Source organism: Chiloscyllium punctatum, chromosome 9, assembly GCF_047496795.1.
Source record: "Chiloscyllium punctatum isolate Juve2018m chromosome 9, sChiPun1.3, whole genome shotgun sequence".
Taxonomy (NCBI): domain Eukaryota; kingdom Metazoa; phylum Chordata; class Chondrichthyes; order Orectolobiformes; family Hemiscylliidae; genus Chiloscyllium; species Chiloscyllium punctatum.
Window position 1 is genome coordinate 128,788,528 of NC_092747.1, and position 27,855 is coordinate 128,816,382.

General features: G+C 42.2%; 1 protein-coding gene across 3 annotated transcripts in view; it reads right to left on the reverse strand.

Annotated features, from left to right (window-relative positions):
* The window catches only part of arhgap42a (Rho GTPase activating protein 42a), a 335,015-nt gene that overhangs the window by 81,332 nt on the left and 225,828 nt on the right, over positions 1–27,855 (reverse strand). For all 3 annotated transcript variants that reach the window (XM_072578263.1, XM_072578262.1, XM_072578264.1), the window contains exon 4: positions 17,531–17,602. In XM_072578263.1, coding sequence (XP_072434364.1) covers positions 17,531–17,602 — 72 coding nt within the window. The remainder of the gene's footprint in view (positions 1–17,530; positions 17,603–27,855) is intronic.

The following is a 27,855-nucleotide window of genomic DNA, read 5'->3' on the forward strand; positions in this document are numbered from 1 at the left end:
CTGACCTGCTGTACTTTTCCAGCCCCACTCTGATCTAGACTCCCACTCAATAGAGACTATTTGCCCACAATGCTGGAGCTCATTTCCAGGCACAGGATTGGAGCTGGTTATTCAGCCAGAGAAGCTTTTACATTGAAATATCAGATACAAATAAGATTTTAAAACTGTTGGTCATTTTAAAATTACTTTATATCTATTACAATATGTAAGGTCTGCAGATACTAAAGGTACTTTTTAATACATTCATATCTTAGATTTTTGTAAGCTCTGCTGCAGTACACACTTTCAACCACTAGAGACCATCCCTGAACTATGGAAAAGTTTTACATTTCATTTGAGAAAACATTTGGGTAGTTGCCAATTTATTATACTATATTACTTATCTTTTGCAAAATGTACAGAGCTGACAGTTATTACGTTAAGACTTTCTGTTGCCTTACTTCAATTAAAAAAAAACTTGGCATCAGCTTTCAACCACTTTAGAGGCTATGCTCAAGAATCTTTCGTTAACATTGACGTGCATCAAATGCATTCAAATACTTTTACCAATCATGATGCCATGAGAAACTCCAGCACTTTGGCTGCCAAAACTCAAGGTACTGGTATTCCCTTTATAAACCTGTACCCCTGTCTACCCAACATCTCTTAAAACTTCTCTCTCAGGCCAAGCTTATATTTGTATATGATTCGGCATCAAACTGCTTATGATGCTTCTCTGAACCACATTATAATGCTTTATGACGTTAAAGACACAATGGAAATATAAATTGCTGTTGGTATTACTGGTGGGAGAGTATGATTACAACTTAAATTAAGACAGTTTTCTTTATAAATGTAGATAGGAACTTTAAAAAAAGAAAACTTTTAATAATCACAAACCACTATGTTAAATAAACAAGTTAATGAAGTATATATTTAAGTTGATTTGACCTGTAAAATTCAAATTATGATAAAATTACAAAGTTATTTATGCAACTGTGCTATCTATTTAGTTGTCAAGGTGCCAAATGAAGTGCAAACACTGTATAATATCCAAGATTCAACTGAAAGTAAATGTTTCCATGACCTTTTAAAGAGCTAATTAATAGGACACCTCTTGGCACCCTCAGTTTACACTTGATATTCATTTTTTTTCAATGAATAACTCAATGTTACACTCACAATGCACATTTCTTATCAGTTTACAACAGCACACTTTCCCCCCCCCAACCAAGAATATAGAGTTACATAATTAAACCTTTGCAAATAATCAATGTCTTATATCTCACAGGATAGACACTATTAAACACAGTCATGATCCTCTAGTTCTAATTGTTATTCAAGTAAAAAGTAAACACTTGATAATAACTTGCTTGTGCACTTTTATCTTAAAATCTGAAATGTATCTTCTAGTTTTTGTTTTTAAATCATTTGAAAAATAAATTCAAATATTCTCACAGTGTAAACAAAGGGAGAAAAGAATAAATTTAATGCAATTAGTTTCCTATTACTTGTACGCAAACTGTTCATAGCCATTCAAGATAAAATTAATAAAAATTTAGGAATGGGCAATTCAAGGTCAGCAAGTGCACATTTAATAAAAAAAAGTCATGATCCATAAATGTGATAGTGGTTTTTTTAAGAGTCAGGAATGCAATGAAAGTTGTATTTTTGAATGTTCACAGTCTATTTAATAAGAAATCTAACAAGATATTTGTTGGAAGATTTCAGGTATATACAGTAAGAGATGAAAATGGTAGCGAACAGGATCAAAAAATTAGTAAAGGCATGTATGGCTGAGACTGGCAGAAGGTTAGAAATGGGAGTACTGAGTTTACCATTCCTCTGAACATATATGGAATTCAAGATAGAGAACACAATCTTAAAATTGCTCACCAGACAAATGCAGAGGAATTGGCAAATGATAAAAAGAGGAGAACAGAAGTCTCCATGAAGGTCGACAAGTTAGCTCAATAGACAGACAGGTGAAAGATAGAATTCAACACTGAGGAAACGTGAGGAAAATCACTTCTCAAATCATTTTCAGACTCTGTCTAACATTCCTCTCTATCCCCCAGTCTACTTTTTAACCTAAATCTTCACTCCAGACTCCCATTCACTATTTTACCTTTCTTCAACCAGTACCTAAACCTGCTGCCCTTGGCTCAGACTTTACTTTCACAGGAACTAACTGTAACTTATCCAAGCCATCGCCAACTCACATCAAACCTGAATTCCCTGTTTGTCTAGTCCCATAGGTTTCCTTACTCCAATCCTACTCACTTTAAGACCCACATACACACATATACATATATTTTGAGAGGTGAATTTGTACTTGCAGAGTTACATTGTACTTTGCTCAAAAACTGCATGCATTCATGTAAAACTCCGTTATCTCACTTTTTAGATTAGAATCAATCTAAACATCATGGCATAGACAGAGAACACAGGGGGCTAACACCTTCAACATATTGTCTAGCTAACACCAATTGTTACAGTTAACCTGAGAATGCAACTTTTAAAAAAAAGTTTTGTGATTTACACATGAAAGAAGTGAAACTTTAATGGTATTCGAACAGATGAAAGACTCATTTTTCAATGTATAATTTCAGTTACATCACACTGTAAAAGTTTGCTATAAATTCTGTGTCTGACAATTGTGCTCCACAACCACCTGATGAAGGAGCGTCGCTCCGAAAGCTAGTGCTTTCAATTAAACCTGTTGGACTATAATCTGCTGTTGTGTGATTTTTAACTATTTTCTCAGAGGATGTGAAAGCTCAGTCATTGACCATGTTCAAAACACAGTTTGATAGATTTCTGGATATTAAAGGATACAGGAACAGTGTATCAAAACAGTACTGAGCTAAAAGAGTAGCCCTTGAATGATAGAGTGAGCTCAAAGCACTGACTAGTCATCTCCTGTTCCTACCTCTGTGTTCTTATGCAGCATTCTGGGAACTGGAGACATAGGCCTACCAATTAACTCTAATCTACCGACCGTGTAACAGCTCCAGAAACAATATCAACTTAAATCCTGGCCTTTATATTTGTCTGAGCTCACTGTAAAAATCCGTGAAAGTAGATAAGAACAGAAGATTGTTTTCTTGTTACATTTAATTATATTGAGAACGCAATGGTCCAGATGTTCTGATTGTCAGATAAAGTAGTTTTTCCAGCATAGATGAAAATTCCTCTTTGGAACGTGTTAGAAGGCCCATCCAAGCAGACCCTGAAGGAATTGCCCACAAAATTACAAATTCCACTAACAATGCCCCTACTTCTCGCAAAAGTAGATATTTAAATCAGAGAATTTGAAGAATTCTGCTGGTGACTTTATAGAGGTTTATAAAATCATGAGGGGCCTGGATAGGATGAATAGACAAGGTATTTTCTCTGGGGTGGGGGAGTCCAGAGGTTTAGGGTGAGGGGAGTAAAATTTAAGAGGAACCTAAGGGGCAACTTTTTCATGCAAAGGGTGATGCGAGGATGAAATGAGCTGCCAGAGGAAGTGGTGGAGGCTGGTACAATTGTAACATTTAAAAGGCATCTGGATAGGTATATGAATAAGAAGGCTTTGGAGGGATATGGGTCAAGTGCTGGCAAATAGGACTAGATTAATTTAGGATATCTGGTCGGCATGGACGAGTTGGACCAAAGGGTCTGTCTCCATGCTGTACATCTCTATGATTCCAAGTCAAGTAAATGGTTACTCAGGAAAGTTTAGAAATCTTATACCTCCTTAGAAAATCTTAAAACGATTAAAAATCTTGTCTAAGTAACTGCCGAATTGACCATACATCACATACATCCCAACTATACTGCCCTCACACTCCCAAAACCCAATACATTGACCTGACACTCCCCTCTACCCCAAAGACCACATTCACTGTCAATCAGAACACACATGACCTCCCTTTATCCCAAGGGCCCAAATCTACCCCACCTCCTGGGATGCACCACCAGATCTGATGCCTTTTCCAGCTCCTAGATTCCTCCCCCACCCAACTCTCTCTCTAGATCCAAAACCTCCTTCCTTCGCCACTAGACCCAATAAAGCCTCCTTTCCTTTTCCCCTGTGGCCTCTATATCCCAGTAACCTGACCTATCTTAAACATTTCACTCTCCTGGCCCCGTGCTGTCTTGCACCCTGGAATTCTACTCAACTGGCACCCATTATTTTCCATTGATCAAAAAGTGGACTGGATGGAGAAGCAATATAAACCCATGGCTACAAGAACAGGTCAGAGGCTGAGAATCCTGCAGTGAGTAATTCCCCTTCTGACTCCCTACAGCTTGGCAACAATCAGCATGGCACAAGACAGGAGGGTGATGGATTCCTCCCACTTGCCTGGATGGATTGAGCTTCATTAACACTCAAGAAGCTTGATACTACCCAGGACAAAACAACCAGCTTGATTTGCTTCACATCCACAAATGTTCAGTCTCACAACTTTCTTAGGACTAGGAGTATTTGTCAGTTTTAAGGATGTACTGAAGAATATCACCAAGGCTCCTTAGACACCATCTTCCAAACTCACAACCTCCACCATATAGAAGGACCGGGGCAGCAGAAACAAAGAAACACAACGACCTGCAAGTTCCCCTCCAAGCCTGACTTGAAAATTATCACAGTTTTTTTATATCACTGGATGAATATAAATAATGGGAATTCCCTTGATAACTGCATTGTTAGTCTGCCTCTGCCAAATGGACTACAAGCAGCTCACCTCCACCTGCTCAAGGGTAACATGGAATGGGTGACACCCACATCTCATGAATAAATAGAAACTTAATCTCTACATCCCTCCATGGCCCTCTCCCCTCTCAGCAGCTTAACCTCACACTTACGTTGTGTACGGCTATTAAAATAAGATTCTGGGCTTTTTAATTGCACAATATAGCAGCTGACAGCTATATTCTCTGACAGTTCTCCACAACAATGCACCTATCAGAAAGGAAGTACAGATCCATATTTCTATAGGAGCCCTGATCCAAATTCCCTGATATGAAATTGCATACAAAAAGGTACCAATCTCTGTATGCCATTCCTCGGATAGTTCAGCCCAATGTTTTTTTTTGGTAAGGATGATTTTTAATTTGAATCTTGGATTTTTGGGATCGTAAGAAAGAAAACAATCAAAATGCTTTAGAAAACAATTGAGTGATGTAATTTCTTCAGATCCAGACTGTTTTTTAATTGTTAGTTTTCCCTGTTCAATAGACTTATATTGAAAGTAATTTGAAAACTGGGTCAATACAATGGTATGTGAAGCCTAACCAAACAAAACAAAAACTGATTTCCAACCAATGATTGACTTGGGAATATGTGCTGATACTCAAACTTCATTACTTTTGGGGTCTTTGCAAAAGTTAAAGACTTAGTCAAATTACTCAAATTTTCCCAATTTATCTGCCTGACGAACTCAGGTTAACAGAAAACATTGAGCATATTAACAAGAAACTATATATTACAATTAAATTAGTTCTTAGCACAAAGAAACAATACATGAACTATCAACTTACAACTCTGCCAGCTTAAGCTCTATCCCCTGCCTGAACCCTATTCACACATACAGACAGATACAGATAAACCCAGAGAAAATAGTGGGACAACACAATCCAACAGCACAAATCCACACGGTTCCATGTGATTTCACTTTTGCTTCTTCAAAGTCCTTCTGATCGCTTATATCCTTTTCCTTGTCATTTCAGTTCTTTACTGAAGATACAGGTGGGTTGACACATTATTGCTGTCTTTCAGTCATATGTTAGAGGCAACAGCTTGTTGCAAATGATGGGAGAAATTAGCTCTCTGTTAATGCTTGATTACTGCGCTGCAGAGAGAAAATGGCAGATACTGTCTTGTGCAGTTGCGAGACTTTCTGCATCTGCATTATTCACACACAAGCCATCCACCTGACCCACAGCCAGACAGCTGTGGCCATGCTGATGTCTCCTGGCTGACACAACTGATTCCAATTGAAAACTCAATTGACAGCCCGTCTTCCTGAAAAATTGCCTTGAACACACATGATGATGCTCAGTCTCTATCAACGTCCCCTACTGCTTCAACAATGAGTTCTACTGCAACAAAAACATGAATTGCTGGAGAAACTCAATAGGTTTGGCAACATCTGTGGAGCATCCAAAACGTTAACTCTGCTTTCTGTTCACAGATTCTGCTAGACCTGTTGTATTTTTCCAGCAATTCCTGCTTTTGTTTCAGATTTCCAGCATTCACAGTTTTCTTGGAGTTTTTTTTGTTTAATGAGTTTTACCAACTCATTTTTATAATGTAGTTAACATTTCCTCAGCTTTGGTTTCAACAATCCTCCTCCCATTTAGATTCACAATCTAAAATAAAGAAACATGTAAAAGTGTGGCATTTATGTTAATTTCAGACTGAAATGTGATGTACCTACTTGACAAGGTGCAAAACTTGATCTGCGCTTGGGAAATAAAACAGAGTCTGGATTAGTGTGGTGCTGGAAAAGCACAGCAGGTCAGGCAGCATCTGAGGAGCAGGAAAATCGACGTTTCAGGCAAAAGTCCATCATCAGGAATGAAGGCAGGGAGCCTCCAGGGTGGAGAGATAAATGGGAGGGGGGTGGGGCTGGGGAGAAGGTAGCTAAGAGCACAATAGGTAGACGGAGGTGGGGATGAAGGTGATAAATCAGACAGGAGGGTGGAGCAGATAGGTGGGAAGGGAGATTGGCAGGTAAGACAGGTCATGAGGATGGTGTTGAGCTGGAAGGTTGGAACTGGCGTAAGCTGGGGGCAGGGGAAATGAGGTAACTGGTGAATAAAGCAGGGCAGGTGATTGATTCCTGAAGAAGGGCTGATGCCCGAAACGTCGATTCTCCTGTTCCTTGGATGTAACCTGACCTGCTGCGCTTTTCCAGCAACACATTTTCACCAGGTGACTGAGGTGTCAGTCAGGGAGCACTTTGGGGCCAGCGACCATAATTTTATCAATTTTAAAACAGGGTGATGGAAAAGGTTAGACCGGATCTAAAAATTGAAGGTCTAAATTGAAAGAAGGCTAATTTTGACAGTATTAGACAAGAACTCTCAAAAACTGATTAGGGGCAGATGTTTACAGGTAAAGGAACGGCTGGAAAATGGGAAGCCTTCAAAAATGAGATAACGAGATTCCAGAGACAACATATTCCTGTTAGGGCAAAAGGAAAGGCTGGTAGGTGTAGGGAATGCTGGATGACTAAAGAAATTAAGGTTTTGGTTATGATAAAGCAGGAAGCATATGTCAGGTATAGACAGGATAGATCGAGTGAATTCTTAGAAGACTATAAAAGCAGGAGGAATATACTTGTGTTGGAAATCAGGAGGGCAAAAAGGGGACATGAGATAGCTTTGGCAAATAGCATTCAGGAAAATCCAAAGGGATTTTATAAATACATGAAGGACAAAAAGATAACTAGAGAGAGAATAGATCCCCTAAAAGATTAGCAAGGCAGCCAATGTGTGGAGCATCAGGAGGTGGAGGAATATGAAATGAGTATTTTGCATCAGTGTTTACTGTGGAGAAGGACATGGAAGATATAAAATATGGGAAAATAGATGGTAACATGTTGAAAAATGTCCATATTACAGAATAGATGGTGCTGGATGTCTTGAAACATAAAAGTGGATAAATTCCCAGGACCTGATCAGGTGTACCCGAGAACTCTGTGGGAACCTAGGGAAGTGATTGTTGGGCCCCTTACTGAAATATTTGTATCATCGATAGTCACAAGTGAGGTAGTGGAAGACTAGAGGTTGGCTAACGTGGTGTCACTATTTAAGAAAGGTGGTAAGGAAAATCCAGGGAACTCTAGACCGGTGTGCCTGAGATTGGTGGTGGGCAAGTTGTTGGGGGGAATCCTGAAGGACAGGACTTATGAGCATTTTGAAAGGCAAGGACTGATTAGGGATAGTCAGCATAGCTTTGTGAGTGAGAAAATATGTCACATGAACTTGATGGAGTTTTTTGAAGAATTAACAAAAAGGATTGATGAGGGCAGAGCAGCAGACATGATTTATATGGAGGCGAAAATGAGGACTGCAGATGCTGGAGATCAGAGTCAAGAGTGTGGTGCTGGAAAGGCACAGCAGGTCAGGCAGCATCCAAGGAGCAGGAGAATCGATATTTCGGGCAAAAGCCCTTCGTCATGACTGATGAAGATCATTCCCGATGAAGGCCTGAAACGTTGATTCCTGTGATCTATATGGACTTCAGTAAGGTATTTGACAAGGTTCCTCATGGGACACTGGTTAGCTAGGTTAAATCTCATTAAATACAGGGAGAACTAGCCACTTGGATACAAAGATGGCTCGAAGGTAGAAGACAGAGGGTGGTGGTGGAGGGTTGGTTTTCAGACTGGAGGCCTGTGACCAGTGGTGTGTCACAAGGATCGTTGCTGGGTCCACTTGCTTTTTGCCATTTATATAAATGATTTGGATGTGAGTATTAGAGGTACAGTTAGTAAATTTGTAGATAACACCAAAACTGGAGGTGGAGTGGATAGCGAAGAAGGTTACCTCACATTACAATGGGATCTTGATTAGATGGGCCAATGGGCTGAGAAGTGGCAATTGGAGTCTAATTTAGATAAATTGAGGTGCTACATTTTGGAAAAGCAGAAGAGATTAGGACCAATACATTTAATGGTAATGTTCTGGGGAGTGTTGCTGAACAAAAAGACCTTGGAGTACAGGTTCATGGTTCCTTGAAAGTAGAGTCACAGGTAGATAGAATAGTGAAGAAGGCACTTGGTATGTTTTTGTTTATTGGTCAGAGCAGAGTACAGGAGTTGGGAGGTCATGTTGTAGCTATACAGGATATTAGTTAGGCCACTTTTGGAATATTGTGTGCAATTCTGGTCTCCTTCCTATTGGAAGGATGTTGTGATACTTGAAAGGGTTCAGAAAAGATTTACAAGGATGTTGCCAGGGATTAAGCTATAGGGAGAGACTGAATAGGCTATCGCCAACTTTAAGGGCATTTAAATGGTCATTGGGATAAACCTATGCATGAAAATGGAATAGTGTAGGATAGATAGGCTTCGGATTGGTCACACAGGTTGGTGCAATATCAAGGGCCGAAGAGCCTATATTGCGCTGTAATGTTCTCTGTTCTAGGCTGCAGCGTTGGAAGCTGAGGGGTGACCTTATAGAATTTTAAAAAACCAGAAGGGGCATGGATAAGATAAATAGACAAGGTATTTTCCCTAGGGTGGGGCAAGTCCCGAACTTGGGGGCATAGGTTTAGGATGAGAGGGGAATGAAATAAAAGGGACCTAAGAGGCAACGTTTCACACAGGGTGGTGCATGTCTTGAATGAGCTGCCAGAGGAAGTGGTGGAGGCTGATACAATTACAACATTTAAAAGGCATCTAGATGGGTATATGAATAGGAAGGGTTTAGAGGGATATGGGCCAAGTGGTGGCAAATGGGACTAGATTTGGTTAGGACATCTGGTCAGCATGGATGAGTTGGACCAAAGGGTCTGTTTCCGTGCTGTACATCTTTATAACAGTATGAAATTATGTCAACAAGTGAACACAATGCTGTGGGAAAACACGTTTTTCAATGCTCCAGTACACCACTAAGTAAACAAAAATGCTAATCTGGATTTCATCACATATACCAAAATGCAGGAAAGAAACAGCACAACTCACAAGCAAGACTATGAACATCTGGAAAGATAAGGTTCATTAACCAACTTCTCCCTGGTCTGTACTATAGATCCTATATATTCTTTTTTCCAGGGTTACATATACGGTACTCACTAAGTGGCTGTGTACAAAGAATGTTTCCATGTTTTATTTGGTAATTTCTTTTTGGAAATGACAAAATAAAATTCAACATTTTTAAAATGTATTTCAACTTGAATTACATTCCACAAACAAATTTAATGCTTGCTCCACGATCTGATCAAAACAAAAGTAATTCAGGCCAGCAACCTTTAGCATTGGTAGAACTAACTTGGTAAAGTCATTGGACATTAGAATAAATATGGTTCAATGTTTGATGAATTCAGTGAGCCAGGGCAAAATAAAAATCTCACAATCATCTCCTTGATGTTTTCAGCTGTACATAAGCAAACCACAATACCAAAAAAGGAAAGCTGCTTCATGCCTGAAATCCTTTCCCAGTTAAGTCACTAAGTTACTATTTACATTAGCTCAGTAACTGCAGTGGCCACATATTTAAATGGGAGCTGGTATTCTTCTGCATTCACAACAATGTCATTATATATATGGTGAATAAAAATCTGATCATAAAGAATCCACCAGTGGTCTGTGACTGTAAAATCAATTCAGGCAGTACTGCCTCAAGACAAATGAAGAAAATCTTTAAAAAGTAGTTTGAAAAGTACTTCAGCTTTTCTGAAATAAGAAACTAGGGGTCACAAGTTCAAGGTGAGAGGGGACAAGTTTAGAGGAGATATGTGTGGAAAGTTCTCTACACAGAGGGTGGTAGGTGCCTGAAACACATTGCCAGTGGAAGTGGTAGGTGGGCACTATTTAAGATGTCATTTAAAATGTATCTAGACAGATACATGAATGGGCGGGGAGCAAAGGGATACAGACCCTTAGAAAATAGGCGACAGGTTTAGATAGGGGATCTGGATCGGTGCAGGCTTGGAGGGCCGAAGGGCCTGTTCCTGTGCTGTAATTTTCTTTGTTCTTTGAAACCTCAAGATTTCCAATCTGTTCTCATCTCTCCTAAATGCCCTAACTCTTGTGAGTGTGCAACTCTATCAACATCAGTAGCCTCCTTATCTTGTCCAACTGATCACTTTTCACATACAAGTCGAGCATGTAAGGGTTGAACCATTATACTTTAGATGTTTTCATTGTCAAAGCCTATTCAGTCTTTGCCGGTATCACAAACATCAAGTCACTGCATGTTAATTGGAGCAGAGAGACAAATCAAACATGGGTCCCTACATCGTTATGCTATTCCTGAGTAAATCTTTACGTTGGTTCAAGGATTTCAGAAAGATTCTTGGACATAATTTAATCAAGTGTTTGAAAAACTGCAGGTGTACTTTGTACAAATTTTACAATAATCATTAGTAAAAGTAGAAATTAGTCTAATATGTTGGAATGAAAGATTTAATGTACTTAAAGGTGGAAACTTTTAGATTCAATATTCCTTTCATTGCACATACATAAAAACATTCTAATTGACTGATTACAATTGTACTATTTCTAACCTTGCTTTATAATTATTTTGTACGAGGGGAACAGGGAGTGGGTTTAGATGCAGTGGATATGATACCATTAGCAATGGATCTGAGTACCCAGTATGTTTGAAGAGGAGCATAAAGCATGTCACAAAAAAATAACAACTAAGGTAGGAACATGACTGTTGCACCAAAAGAAACAGTCTTTTTTTTAATATCTGGAAGTGTTATCACACACAAGCAAACAGCTTTCCCACCTTTGAATCACCGTGACTTTTTTTGTTTTTAACTATTAACCACCATCAGTAATCACCCGTGCAGCCAATTCGATGTTTCCAACAAGGCCCGTTGTGGACAATGCAAGCCATCGAAATGAGAGAGGAGGTAAGAATGAAAAGGGTCCGCTTTACTTTTTATTTTAATTGTCTTGTTCAGGGATGTTATGACCGGCCTATGGAGCAAATAGGACTTGAACCTCAGCCTTCTGACTCAGAGGTAGGGACACTACCACTGCACCACAAAAACCATCTAAGAGGCTGCGTTTCTTTCCTATACCCAGAAGTGTGATCACGCATAACTGAGCAAATTTTCCACCATCAAAATCGCAGTGTCTTTGTTTTGGTGTTTTCTTTTCCTTTAACTACTAACCACCACTAATAACCACTCACTTAACCAATTAGATATTTACAAGCAAAGTCTATTATGGGCAATTAAGCTTCTTTTTTAAAAAAACAACCTGTTCAGAGATGTTATGACACTCCTTTGGTGCAGACAGGATTTGAACCCATGCCTCCTAGTCCAGGGGAAGGGACACTACCACTGTGCCACAAGAGGCCCCTCCTCTGGGTCTACTTTATAATATGGTTATGAGTTGAGTTCCAGCAGTGTACGACATTGCCTGTTACCAAGTGAACTCTCACTCAATGAACTCCACAGAAGTGCAGAATTACCCGGTTATTTTGCCACACAAAACCCACTACCCCCAAACATTAAATTGCTCAACAATTATTGATTCCTGGATTAGAGTGGTGCTGGAAAAGCACTGCAGGTCAGGCTGCATCTAAGGAGCAAGAAAATCGACATTTCGGGCAAAAGCCCTTCATCAGGAATAGAGGCAGGGAGCCTGCAGGGTGGACAGATAAATGAGAGGGGGGGTAGGGGTGGGGAGAAAGTAGCATAGAGTACAATAGGTGAATGGGGGTGGGGATGGAGGTGATAGGTCAGAGAGGAAGATGGAGTGCATAGGTGGGAAGGACGATTGGCAGGTAGGACAGGTCATGAGGATGGTGCTGAGCTGGAAGGTTGGAACTGGGGTAAGGTGGGGGGAAGGGAAATGAGAAAACTAGTGAAATCCACATGGATGCTCTGGGGTTGAAGTGTTCCAAGGTGGAAGATGAGGCATTCTTCCTCCAGGTGTTGGGTGGTGAGAGAGCGGTGGAGGAGGCCCAGGACCTGCATGTCCTCGGCAGAGTGGGAGGGGGAGTTGAAATGTTGGGCCACGGGGCGGTGTGGTTGATTGGTGCGGGGTCCCAGAGATGTTCCCTAAAGCATTCTGCGAGGTGGTGTCCAGTCTCCCCAATGTAGAGGAGATCGCATCGGGAGCAATGGATACAATAAATGATATTGGTGGATGTGCAGCTGAAACTTTGGGGCCTTGGATGGAGGTGAGGGAGGAGATTTGGGTGCAGGTTATGCAATTCCTGGAGTGGCAGGGGAGGGTGCTAGGAAGGGAGGGTGGATTGTTGGGGGGCATGGACCTGACCAAGTAGTCACGGAGGGAATGTCTTTGCGGAAAGTGGAAAGGGGTGGGGAGGGAAATGTATCCCTGGTGGTGGGGTCTGTTTGGAGGTGGCGGAAATGTCGGCGGATGATGCGGTTAATGCGAAGGTTGGTAGGGTGGAAGGTGAGCACCAGGGACGTTCTGTCCTTGTTACGGTTGGAGGGGTGGGGTTTGAGGGCGGAGGTGCGGGATGTGGACGAGATGCGTTGGAGGGCATCTTTAACCATGTGGGAAGGGAAATTGCGGTCTCTAAAGAAGGAGGCCATCTGGTGTGTTCTGTGGTGGAACTGGTCCTCCTGGGAGCAGATACGGCGGAGGCAGAGGAATTGGGAATACGGGATGGCATTTTTGCAAGAGGTAGGGTGGGAAGAGGTGTAATCCAGGTAGCTGTGGGAGTCGGTGGGTTTGTAAAAAATGTCAGTGTCAAGTCGGTCGTCATAAATGGAGATGGAGAGGTCCAGGAAGGGGAGGGTGGTGTCAGAGATGGTCCAGATAAATTTAAGGTCAGGGTGGAATGTGTTGGTGAAGTTGATGAATTGCTCAACCTCCTCGCGGGAGCACGAGGTGGCGCCGATGCAATCATCAATGTAGCGGAGGAAGGGGTGGGGAGTGGTGCCGGTGGACTGTTCTATGTAGCCGACACAGACACAGGCATAGCTGGGGCCCATACGTGTGCCCATGGCTACCCCTTTGGTCTGGAGGAAGTGGGAGGATTCGAAGGAGGAATTGTTAAGGGTGAGGACCAGTTCAGCCAAACGAATGAGAGTGTCAGTGGAAGGGTACTGTTGGGGACATCGGGAGAGGAAGAAACGGAGGGCTTGGAGGCCCTGGTCATGGCGGATGGAGGTGTAGAGGGATTGGATATCCACAGTGAAGATGAGGCACTGGGTGCCAGGGAAACGGAAGTCTTGGAGGAGGTGGAGGGCATGGGTGGTGTCTCGATCGTATGTGGGGAGTTCCTGGACTGGGGGGGATAGAACAGTGTCAAGGTAGGTAGAGATGAGGTCCGTGGGGCAGCAGCAGTTTGAGACAATGGGTCGGCCAGGGTGGTCAGGCTTGTGGATCTTGGGAAGGAGGTAGAATCGGGCGGTGCAGGGTTTCCGGACTATGAGGTTGGAGGCTGTGGGTGGGAGATCTCCTCAGGTGATGAGGTTCTGTATGGTCTGGGAGATGATGGTTTGGTGATGGGGGATGGGATCATGGTCGAGGGGCAGTAGGAAGAGGTGTCCTCGAGTTCGCGTCTGGCTTCAGCGGTGTAGAGGTCATGCGCCAGACTACCACTGCGCCCCCTTTATCTGCTGGCTTGATGGTGAAGTCAGGATTGGAGCAGAAGGAGTGGAGGGTTGTGCATTGTAAGAGTGAGAGGTTGGAGTGGGGGAGGGCGGTAGCCAGGTTGAGGTGGTAAATGTCCCGGCAGCAGTTGGAAATGAAGACATCGAGGATGGGTAATAGGCCAGCGCGGGGTGTCCAGGTGGATGCAGTGTGTTGGAGGTGGGAAAAGGGGTCCTCGGAAGGTGGGCGGGAATCCTGATTGTGAAAGTAAGCTCGGAGGCGGAGGCGACGGAAGAAGAAGTGTTCAACGTCATGGCGTGTATTAAATACATTGATGTGTGGGCGAAGGGGGATGAAGGTAAGGCCTTTGCTGAGGACTGATCGTTCGTCCTCTGTAAGGGGGAGGTCTGGGGGAATGGCGAAAACTCAGCAGGGCTGGAAGCTAGGACCTGGTGTGGGTGTGGAGCTGGGAGTGGGGGCAGAGCCTGTAACTGGAGTGGGCGTGGTGATAGGGGAAATGGGGGTGGAGTCATGAGCAGGGGTGATTTTCCCCTCAGGGTTCTGGGGAGCGGGGATGGTGACAGTGGGATCTGTGGGGGGTGTGTCAGCAGAATGCAGGTGAGTGGCGGTGGGGGTGGAAGTGGTGGCGAACACGGAGGGGGGTGGAAATCACTAAGTGTGTGACATGTAAGGGATGGAAGCGATGTCATGTGTGGTGCATGCGGAATTGTGAGGGGCGGAAGTGGTTGTGGAAGCGGCCGTGATGGGGGCAGAAGTGACATCATCGATCACCGTGGGGATGGTAGCTGCACCAGCTGCATTGCTAATGGCGTCCAAACAATTCCAGAGGCGGGGGAATCTTCTGGAATGTTTGAGGAGTGCTGGTTATAGAGGTGGGTGTATAAAAGTTTGTTGTACTTACAGTTTTTGATGTTTGAGATGATGTTGAGATACCTAATCATTGATTCCTCACCCATTAATAGCCATGGACCAGAAACATAATTCAGATTGCCATATTGATAACATGACTTCAAAAGCAGGTCAGAAGCTATCTCCTGACCTTCCAGCTTGTCCAATATCTACAAAGCGTAAGTATGAAGTCTGATTGTATACCGGCCACAAACTTCGTTCAACGAGTTCAGCTCCTACAACATACAGCAAATTCAGCACTATTCAGAAATATGCAGCCATCTTGACTGATACACCAATGACATACTATGGACGTAATGAGTAATTTCTGTAATATGCACTGCAGCAACATCGCAGCTCCCTTCAATACAATCTTCCAAACTCATATTGTCTTCCGGGAAGAGATAGTGGATTGGTGCTCATGTTATAGAGTCAGAGAGATGTACAGCACGGAAACAGACCCTTCAGTCCAACTCATTCATGCCGATCAGATATCCTAACCTAATCTAGTCCCATTTGTCAGCACTTGGCCCATATCCCTCCAAACCCTTCCTATTCATATACCCATCCAGATGCCTTTTAAATGCTGTAATTGTACCATCCTCCACTACTTCCTCTGGCAGCTTATTCCATACATGTAGCTGTCTCTGTTCCTTTTACGTCTTTCCCATCTCACCCTAAACCTATGCCTTCTAGTTCTGGACTCCCCCACCCCAAGGAAAAGAATTTTCCATGCCCCTCATGATTTTATAAACCCCTGTAAAGGTCACCCCTCAGACTCCACCGCTTCAGGGAAAACAGCCCCAGCCTGTTCAGCCTCTCCCTGTAGCTCAAATCCTCCAACCCTGGCAACATCCTTGTAAATCTTCTCTGAACCCTTTCAAGTTTCACAGCAACCTTCTGATAGGAAGGAGACCAGAATTGCACACAATATTCCAAAAGTGGCCTAACCAATGTCCTGTACAGCCGCAACATGACCTCCCAACTCCTATACTCAATGCTTTGTCCAATATAGGAAAACATACCAAATGCCTGCTTCACTGTCCTATCTACCTGCAACTCTACTTTCAAGGAACTATGAACCTGCACTCCAAGGTCTCTTTGTTCAGGGCTAATACTCCAAGGACTTAAGTTCAAATTCTACCGTGACAGTAGAGTAAACTTAAATTCAATCAATATATTTGAAAAAATGTGGAATTAGAAGATAGTATCAGGGTATGATGATCGTGAAACTATTTATTGTCAAATTGTACATTAATATCCTTTCGGGGAGGAAATCAGCTACCTTACCTGGATTGGCCTATGGCGACTCTGATCCACAATAATGTGGGTCTAGATCAGAGTGGTGCTGGAAAAGCACAGTAGGTCAGGCAGCATCCGAGGAGCAGGAAGATCGATGTTTCAGGCAAAAGCTCTTCATCAGGATTACAGGCAGTGTGCCTGCTGATTGGAGAGATAAATGAGAGGTGGATGAACACTCTGCAGGCAGCCTGCCTCTAATCCCGATGAAGGGCTTTTGCCCGAAACATCGATTTTCCTGCTCCTCGGATGCTGCCTGACCTGCTGTGCTTTTCCAGCACCACTCTAATCCAGACTCTGGTTTCCAGCATCTGCAGCCCTTGTTTTTACCTCCACAATAATGTGGTTGAAATACAACTGCCCTGTGAAAATGATGTAGCAAATCTATTGAAAGCAATGGCCTAATGGTATTAACACGTTAATCCAGAGACCCAGGTAATTTACTGGAACTTGGGTTCAAATCATGCCACAGCAGAAGCTGGAATTTGAATTCAATAAAAATCTGGAAATAAGTGTTTAATGATGACCTTAAATTCATTGTTGGGTAAACCTATCTGGTTTACAGGGAAGGAAACTGCCATCCTTATCTGGTCTGACCTAGATGTGACTCTAGACCCACATCAATGTGGTTGACTCTTAACTACTCTCTGGGTAATTAGAGACGGACAATAAATGATGGCTTAGTCAGTGACACACTTTTCCCATGAATGAAGAAGAAAAAGCTCAGTTAGGGATGGAGGACAAATGTTCATCCGACCAGCTTTGCCTATTTCCGATGGAAAATTAAACCTGAAGAGCAAGGTCTGCAGGCAGATGAGAACAGCACCTAAAAGTTACATACCATCGTCACTTTAATTGGTATTGTCTTTTTTGTCAATGAGTCAAAACTCTCCCTTACAGTATCGTTGCTAAATAGGAGTGCAAAGGTTTAGAAGATAACTTATCTTTTCCAGCTCAATTAGGAATGGGCAATAAAGTTTGCCCTTTTGTAGATGGCCACATTTCTTGAAAAAGTAAAAATCAGACAATTGAGAAAATATGTTTGCAATATCATGTTTAATAAAATAGACATTAAAAATAAAAACTGTATTACTTACCTTTGCTGCTCCGATTTGATCTTTACGAAACTTCTCCAGTGGTGCAATTAAAACATCATTAGCATTCTGAATCTACAACAGAAGTGCAAAATATATTATTTTAAATGATGCAACAGCTTATATTAATCTACCGTAATATTTTATACCAAAGTTTGTGAGAAGATTTGTAGCTTGGGTGCTCGTTGTTGTGGTTCTGTTCACCGAGCTGGGAATTTATATTGCAGACGTTTCGTCCCCTGTCTAGGTGACATCCTCAGTGCTTGGGAGCCTCCTGTGAAACGCTTCTGTGATATTTCCTCTGGCATTTATGGTGGTTTGTCTCTGCCGCTTCCGGTTGTCAGTTCCAGCTGTCCGCTGTAGTGGCCAGTATATTGGGTCCAGGTCGATGTGCTTATTGATTGAATCTGTGGATGAGTGCCATGCCTCTAGGAATTCCCTGGCTGTTCTCTGTTTGGCTTGTCCTATAATAGTAGTGTTGTCCGAGTCAAACTCATGTTGCTTGTCATCTACGTGTGTGGCTACTAAGGATAGCTGATCGTGTCTTTTCATGGCTAGTTGGTGTTCATGGATACGGATCGTTAGCTGTCGTCCTGTTTGTCCTATGTAGTGTTTTGTGCAGTTCTTGCATGGGATTTTGTACACTACATTGGTTTTGTTCATGCTGGGTATCGGATCCTTCGTTCTGGTGAGTTGTTGTCTGAGAGTGGCTGTTGGTTTGTGTGCTGTTATGAGTCCTAGTGGTCGCAGTAATCTGGTTATCAGTTCGGAAATGCTCTTGATGTATGGTAGTGTGGCTAGTCCTTTGGGTTGCGGCATGTCCTCATTCCGTTGTCTTTCCCTTAGGCATCTGTTGATGAAATTGCGGGGGTATCCATTTTTGGCGAATACATCGTATAGATGTTCTTCTTCCTCTTCAATTCATTCAATTTCATCAACAGATACCTAAGGGAAAGACAACGGAACAAGGACATGCCGCAACCCAAAGGACTAGCCGCACTACCATACATCAAGAGCATTTCCGAACTGACAACCAGATTACTGCGACCACTAGGACTCATAACAGCACACAAACCAACAGCAACTCTCAGACAACAACTCACCAGAACGAAGGATCCGATACCCAGCATGAACAAAACCAATGTAGTGTACAAAATCCCATGCAAGAACTGTACAAAACATTACATAGGACAAACAGGAAGACAGCTAACGATCCGTATCCATGAACACCAACTAGCCACGAAACGACACGACCAGCTATCCTTAGTAGCCACACACGCAGATGACAAGCAACATGAATTCGACTGGGACAACACTACTATTATAGGGCAAACCAAACAGAGAACAGCCAGGGAATTCCTAGAGACATGGCATTCATCCACAGATTCAATCAACAAGCACATCGACCTGGACCCAATATACCGACCACTGCAGCGGACAGCTGGAACTGACAACCGGAAGCAGCAGAGACAAACGACTACAAATGCCGGAGGAAATATCACAGAAGCACTTCACAGGAGGCTCCCAAGCACTGAGGATGTCACCTAGACAGGGGACAAAACGTCTGCAACACAAATTCCCAGCTCAGCGAACAGAACCATATTTTATACCAGTCTAAAGCATAAAAGCTACAGGAAGTAATTGAGGCCAAAAATTGAATGTTTTCAAGAAGAAATTAGTTATAGCTCTTCGGGCAAAAGGGAGCAAAGGGTATGGGGAGAAAGCTGGATCAAGGGACTGCGTTAGATAACTAGCCATAATCGCATTGAATGGTGCAGCAGCCTCAAATGCTGAATGACCTACATCTGCTCCTATTTTCTATGTTTATATGTAACAGTGTTATAAAGACGTTTCACCTAAAATATTAATTTATAATTTATCCGGCTGGGTATAATAATTCATTCATCTGTACTATCACGAGCTGAACCAATGTGTCTTGCTTTCTTTTTTAAGGCAACACTTTTCAAAGTGGTGTGCACTGGATATAACAACAAAATGGTTGCATTTTTGAAGAACACTAGCTGTACACACATGACCCAGATTATGGGGTTAAATAAATTGATTTTGAACAAAGAAAGTAACTGCCCAGGGGTATCAAGCCTTTGCCCTCACTCTTTCTAAAACCCCTGTCATCAGCATTTGAGTATCAAAAACCTACTGGAAGACTTTATTGCTGTGGGTGGAAGGTTTCAAAACAGAAGCCTGAATCTACATCACTGTCTCCAGAAAAAGACATTTCAAACAGCATAACTAATCCAGGAAGAAATTCTAACACTATGAGTTATGTGGAAAGAAACTGAGTGTAGTTTAACATTTACAAAATCTGCGACTCTTTTATCAGATTTTGACTTTTTTAAACCAAACTGGTCTGAATGACCATCCTTTTAAACGGTGAATGAAACAGATGGTGCTCTTTTCTGTTTTGTGCATATACAAGGGAAGCAAATACATGCAAACACCATTGCCTGCAAGTTCCCCTCTAAGCTACTCACCAACCTGACTTGGAAATATATTGCTGTTCCTTCAATGTCACTGAGTCAAAATCCGGAAATTCCCTCCCTAAAGGTCAACCTACAGCAAGTCAATTGTAACAGTTCAAGAAGGCAGCTCATCACCACCAAGGGTAACTAGGCACAGGCAATAAACGCTGTCTAAGACATCCCATGAGTGAATTTAAAAAAAGCACCTCCATAGATTTTCAGGGGATTTTCAGATATTTGCACATCTTAAGCCATTTGTTACTTTGTCATAACTTTGCTTGAGTAAGTCTTTTGCAATAAAACTAAATTTTTATTTGTTAACTTCAGGAACCTGACTGGTTTGTTCTGATTTGGAGCTAAATACAGTCTAATTTGTAATTTAAATGACCGAAAATTGGAAATGTCACCTCCCTCCTAAAGTTAAACTCTGTTGTGACCAGTAGAGGAATGGGACAAAGAAAGGATTCAGCCTGTCCTTTTTGATTTAGCAGACTGTAATGGGATGCAGAATCTAATTTTTCCAGACAACTAGTCCAGAAAAGTAAACGTATTCTCACACAAATGACATTTTTTGTTTGCAATATGAAGACCTTTTAGAAGACTTTTAATACTAAATCCATTTTAAAAAAGCTACAGAAAAGAAAACACAGATTACAATTCAGAAAATATCACAATCCCATTAAATCATCAATAGTAAGACTGAATATACCCCTGGGTTTGGGAAAACCCAATCTCTTCATTTTTGTCACTCACAAACTGGAGAATCGATCAATGTGTGACTCCACATGCCAGTTGTACTTTTTCAGGCTGAGATTGAATTTGCACAGAAGTTTACAAACCATGCTGGAGAGTGCAAGTACTGTGGGCCAGTTAGAAGGCCTTAGAAAGTTCTCCCATATGGTATTCCACTCCTCACTAGCCCTTTACATTGATCCATATTGACTCTAATGGCCACACCACCTTTGCACCCCCATGTATACACTATGTCCAGTCAGATAAAATCTCACCTCATTGCACCAAAAGTATCCCCCGTAGCTATTTACTGAATATGTACCATTCTCAGATTACAAACAATACCAATGGAAAATATTTTACATTCCTTAAGAAATAAACCTCTTATCATCTGATAAAAACTTCCACCTTATTCCAGAGAAAATCATGTACTCTGCCCTGTGAAACAGAAACCTTACAACCCTGTTAGTTTGTGACAACAAACCAAAAAAAAACTCCAAAGGACCAATCCCCCACTCCAGGTTCATGAATCTGTCAATCACTCTCAGGTGAACTAAATGGCTTCTGTGTTGAAATGCATTAGTATTTGAAACTCAGGTAAGCATTCATAATGGCTATAGCAATCCAAACAATAGACTGCTCTCTGGAAAGGTAAGAACTTGTAGGGTCGTCCAAGTTAAATAAGGTATTTTAGTTTTAGTCATATCAAATAATCAAAGCAGATTCATCAGTTAGCCTAAATATATTAAAATAAAACAAACCAAAGAACTGCAGATGCTTGAAATCTGAAACAAAACAGAAATTGCTGGAGAAACTCAGCAGGTCTGGCAACATCTATGAAGAAAAAGCAGAGATAATGTTTCGGGTCCAGTGACCCTTCTTCTTGTGTTAAAGAAGGGTAACTGGACTCAAAACATTAACTCTGCTTTCTCTCCACAGATGCTGCCACACTTGCTGAGTTTCTCCAGCCATTTCTGTTTTTATAGCCCAAGCACATTATTCTGGCTAAACACATTCAGTATAGGTCACTAATGTACTATGTGACTGATACAGCTTGGACTTCAAAGACAGACCCTTGTTACACTTATTTTCAGAGAACAAACAGAGAACTTGCAACCTTTCAAGGTTGACTGCGCAAGCTCATATCATTAAATCCTAATCAAGCACATGGGTTTTTAAAGAAAGTTAAAGGACCCTATTATCTGGCATGGGAAAGGAAAATTAAAAGCTGAGTTCTATTTTGGGGATTAATGTGTAGTATTTTAGAAAGAGAGTAATTATATTTTGCTAAATGCATTCTTTGTATGAGAATTGTTGCTGTAATAGTATGAGACTAGTTTTCAGTATAGTCCTTTCTGAATCTTACTGCTCAAAACTATGTATTAAGTGAATGTATAGTTCATTATGTTGTATTTTTTACATATTTATTGTCATACTTCCTTTATATTCTACACATGCTTTAGGTCAGCAACCATCTTTTGTATTAGTTTTATATTGTACATTTTAAGGTAATTTACAATTTACCACTTAAAAAAGAGAATTTTTCCAAGCACCAGTCACTAGCAATAATACAGTCCCTAGCATACGGCCACTAAAAACAAACCATCATTGATAAAGCATTTGATTTAATAGGAACTCTCACCAATTCAATAAATCTTAGCAGATGAACTCTGGGTACCTAGAAGTCATCAACAAACCATAATGAACAGAACGATCTCAGGAAAAATTGCTATCTTATCCAAAAAGAAATCATTCAAGGGACAGTGGAAGTTGATATCAACCAATGATTATCCCATTTAGAACCAGAGATTGACTATGCATCCACAAATTCAATGCAAAGTTAGCCTCGCCTAGTTTGCTTCAATCAGAATGTACTAATGTTATAAATCTGCTTTGGGTTGTGGTTTTGAAAGAGTTAATCAGCACCAGCTTTCATTGACCAAAGTGTACGTCAAGGTTGACAATAAAGATCAGAGCCTGATGCAGCCAAATGCAAAAGACTCCAGAAGTAGAAGTTATGTAGAGGGAAAAGAAATTTACAAACAATGGTGTTCATTTTAATTTCAACTAACTTAAAGGAGTATCTGTTTACATCTTTTAAAATGTAAAAACCTTCATGAAAATCAGGCAGGACTATTTACATCACAATAGAAAAGACAACAATGCAATACCATAACTGCCCTCAGTGGAGGCAATACGCATTTTGCGCGAGGCATTCTGAAACTGCAAGGCACTGAAACTTACCTCGGGGTTTAAAAAGGCTTCTCCACACTGATTCTGCATTGAATTATTTCAGCAGAATTCAGGTTAAAAAAAATTGCTGCATGAAGAAAAGTCTCTTTTCTATATCTAATTTTCACCCCATCTTCAAACTCAAAAGGGCATCTCTTATTGCACCAGTGCTAATTTTCATTTACGCCACAAAAAACTTAAGGATTTTAAGGCAGAATAGGCTTAATGTCAAATGTTGTAAGGGAATTTTAGGCATATTTGATGATAGGAGAAAGTGAGGACTGCAGGCGCTAGAGATCAGAGTCGAGAGTGTGGTGTTGGAAAAGCGCAGCAGGTCAGGCAGCATCCAAGGAGCAGTAGAATTGACATTTCGGGCCTAAGCCCTTCATCAGGAATATCTGATATCCAAGTTAATTTCAGGTAATAGACAATAAACAATAGACAATAGGTACAGGAGTAGGCCATTTGAGCCAGCACCACCATTCATTATGATCATGGCTGATCATCCACCATCAGTATCCTGTTCCTGCCTTATCCCCATAACCCTTGATTCCACTATATTTAAGAGCTCTATCCATCTCTTTCTTGAAAGTATCTAGAGACTTGGCCTCCACTGACTTCTGGGGCAGAGAATTCCATATATCCACTACTCTCTGGGTGAAGAAGTTTAGAACATAGAACATAGAACAGTACAGCACAGAACAGGGCCTTCAGCCCACGATGTTGTGCCGACCATTGATCCTCATGTAAGGTAAATCTAATGTACGAATCTTCAAATTTCTGTGACCATATGCATGTCCAGCAGTCTCTTAAATATCCCCAATGACCTTACTTCCACAACTGCTGCTGGCAACGCATTCCATGCTCTCACAACTCTCTGCATAAAGAACCCGCCTCTGACATCCCCTCTACATTTTCCACCAAACAGCTTAAAACTATGACCCCTCGTGTTAACAATTTCTGCCCTGGGAAAAAGTCTCTGGCTATCAACTCTATCTATGCCTCTCATTATCTTGTACACCTCAATTAGGTCCCCTCTCTTCCTTCTTTTTTCCAATGAAAAAAGTCCGAACCCAGTCAACCACTCTTTTAAAGATAAGCCCTCCATTCCAGGCAGCATCCTGGTAAACATCCTCTGAACCCTCTCCAAAGCATCCACATCTTTCCTATAATAGGGCGACCAGAACTGGACACAGTATTCCAAGTGCAGTCTAACCAAGGTTTTATAGAGCTGCAACAAGATCTCATGGCTCTTAAACTCAATCCTCCTGTTAATGAAAGCCAAAACACCATATGCTTTCTTAACAACTCTGTCCACCTAGGTGGCCATTTTAAGGGATCTATATACCTGCACACCAAGATCCCTCTGTTCCTCCATACTGCCAAGAATCCTGTCTTTAATCCTGTACTCAACTTTCAAGTTCGACCTTCCAAAATGCATCACTTCGCATTTATCCAGGTTGAACTCCATCTGCCACCTCTCAGCCCATCTCTGCATCCTGTCAATGTCATGCTGCAGCCTACAACAGCCCTCTATACTGTCATCGACACTTCCAACCTTTGTGTCATCTGCAAACTTGCTGACCCATCCTTCAATCTCCTCATCCAAGTCATTAATAAAAATTACAAAGAGTAAAGGCCCAAGAACAGAGCCCTGTGGAACACCACTCACCACTGACTTCCAGGCAGAATATTTTCCTTCCACCACCACTCGCTGTCTTCTGTCGACCAGCCAATTCTGTATCCAGACAGCTAAATTTCCCTGTATCCTATTCCTCCTGACCTTCTGAACGAGCCTACCATGGGGGACCTTATCAAATGCCTTGCTGAAGTCCATATACACCACATCCACTGCTCAACCCTCATCAACCTGTCTAGTAACATCCTCAAAGAACTCAATAAAATTTGTGAGGCATGACCTGCCCCTCACAAAGCCTTGTTGACTGCATTTAATCAAGCCATGCTCTTCCGGATGGTCATAAATCCTATCCCTCAGAATCCTTTCTAACATCTTGCAGACGACAGACGTGAGACGTACTGGTCTGTAATTGCTGGGGATTTCCCTATTTCCTTTCTTGAAGAGAGGAATTACATTTGCCTCCCTCCAGTCCTCAGGTACAACTCCGGTGGAGAGCGAGGATGCAAAGATCTTCGCAAGCGGCGAAGCAATTACATTTCTCGCTTCCCAAAGCAGCCGAGGACAAATCTGGTCTGGCCCTGGCGACTTGTCAATCTTAATGTTAGTCACAATTTTCAGCACATCAGCTTCCTCAATCTTTTTCCGTTCCAGCATGTTACCTGTTCCTCAATGGTTTCATTTAATACAAGGTCCTTTTCTTTAGTAAAGACAGAAGCAAAAAACTCATTTAGGGCTTCCCCTACCTCCTCAGACTCCACACACAAATTCCCTATGCTATCCCTGATCGGGCCTACTCTTTCTTTGATCATTCTCTTATTCCTCACATATGTGTAAAATGCCTTTGGATTCTCCCTAATCCTTCCTGCCAAGCCTTTTTCATGCCCCCTCCTGGCTCTCCTCAGACCATTTTTGAGCTCCTTCCTCGCCTGCCTGTAATCCTCTGGAGCTGACCAAGACCCTTACTTCCTCCACCTTATGTAAGCTACCTTTTTCCTTTTGACGAGAAGCTCCACCGCTCTCGTCATCCAAGGTTCCTTCATCTTACCCCTTCTTGCCAGTCTCAGAGGAACACATTTATGCATCACTCGCAACAACTGATCCTTAAACAGTCTCCACATGTCGATAGTGCCCTTTCCATGGAACAATTGCTCCCAATCCATGCTTCCCAACTCATGTCTGATAGCATCATAGTTTACTTTTCCCCAATTAAATATCCTTCCATTGTGCCTGCTTCTCCCCTTCTCCATAGCTATGTAGAATGTGAGGCAGTTGTGGTCACTATCATCAAAATGCTCTCCCACCACAAGATCTGACACCTGTCCCAGCTCATTGCCAAGCACCGAATCCAAAATGGCCTCTCCCCTTGTCGGCCTGTCAACGTACTGAGTTAGGAAACCCTCCTGAACACACCTTACAAAAACAGCCCCTTCCAAACCATCTGCTCGAAGGAGGTTCCAATCAATAGTGGGAAGGTTAAAGTCACCCATTACAACAACCCTACTACATTCACTTTTTTCCAAAATCTGCTGACCCACGCTCTCTTTAATCTCCCTGCTGCTATTGGGGGGCCTATAGTAAAACCTAATGAGGTGACTGCTCCCTAATTTCCACCCATACTGACTCAGTAGGCAGACCCTCCTTGACAATGGTAACTTTTGTAGCTGTGATACCCTCTCTGATTAGCAGTGCTACACCCCCTCCTCTTTTTCCCCCCTCCCTATTCTTTTTAAATGTTCTAAACCCTGGAACATCCAGCAACCATTCCTGCCCCTGAGAAACCCACGTCTCTGTTATGGCCACAACATCATAGCACCAGGTACTGATCCATGCTCTAAGCTCATCACTTTTATTCCTGATACTCCTTGCATTAAAGCAAGCACACTTTAACCGATCCCTTGGTTCTTTTCCATTAAATTCCTTCCCACTGGCTGATCTACCTCTTGCTATTGCCTCATCTCCATCAACTCTCACCACCGGTATATAGCTCAAGTTCCCACCCCCTTGCCATACTAGTTTAAACCCTCCTGAACCACTCAAGCAAACCTTCCACCCAGGACATTGGTCCCCTTCCAGTTCAGGTGCAACCTGTCCTTCATGTACAGGTCCCACCTTCCCCAGAAGGCATCCCAATTATCTACATATCTGAAGCCCTCCCTCCTACACCAGCTGTGCAGCCACGTGTTAAGCTGTGCCCACTCCCTGTTCCTCGCCTCACTATCTCGTGGCACCGGTAGTAAACCCGAGAACACTACTCTGTTCATCCTGCTCTGCAGCTTCCACCCTAACTCCCTGAAATCACTTTTTATATCCTCAATCCTTTTCCTGGCTATATCATTGGTGCCAATATGTAACGCGATTTCTGGCTGTTCGCCCTCCCCTTTCAGAATCTTATACACCCGATCAGAGACGTCCCGGACCCTGGCACCAGGGAGGCAACATACCTTCCGGGAATCCCAACCTGATGATATCCAAGTTTCTCCTCAATTCTATTCTAAGTGGCCTACTCCATATTTTTAAACTGTGTCCTCTGGTTCTGGAGTCACTCATCAGCAGAAACATGTTTCCTGCCTTCAGAGTGTCCAATCCTTTAATAATCTTATATGTCTCAATCAGATCCCCTCTCACCCTTCTAAACTCAACTGTATACAAACCCAGTCGCTCCAATCTTTCAGCGTAAGATAGTCCCGCCATTCCGGGAATTGACCTCGTGAACTTACGCTGGACTCCCTCAATAGCCAGAATGTTCTTCCTCAAATTTGGAGACCAAAACTGCGCAATACTCCAGATGCAGTTGTATCAGGGCCCTGTATAGCTGAAGGACCTCTTTGCTCCAATACTCAATTCCTCTTGTTATGAAGGCCAGCATGCTATTAGCTTTCTTCACTACCTGCTGTACCTGCATGCTTGCTTTCATTGACTGATGTACAAGAATACCTCAATCTCATTGTACTTCCCTTTTACCTAACTTGACTCCATTTAGATTGTAATCTGTCTTCCTGTTCTTGCCACCAAAGTCTGATAATCACACATTTATCCACATTAAACTGCATCTGCCATGTATCAGTCCACTCACCTAGCCTGTCCAGGTCACCCTGTATTCTCATAACATCCTCCTCACATTTCACCCTGCCACCCAGCTTTGTGTCATCAGCAAATTTGCTATCATTACTTTTAATACCTTCATCTACATCATTAATGTATATTGTAAACAGCTGCGGTCCCAGCACCAAACCTTGCAGTACCCT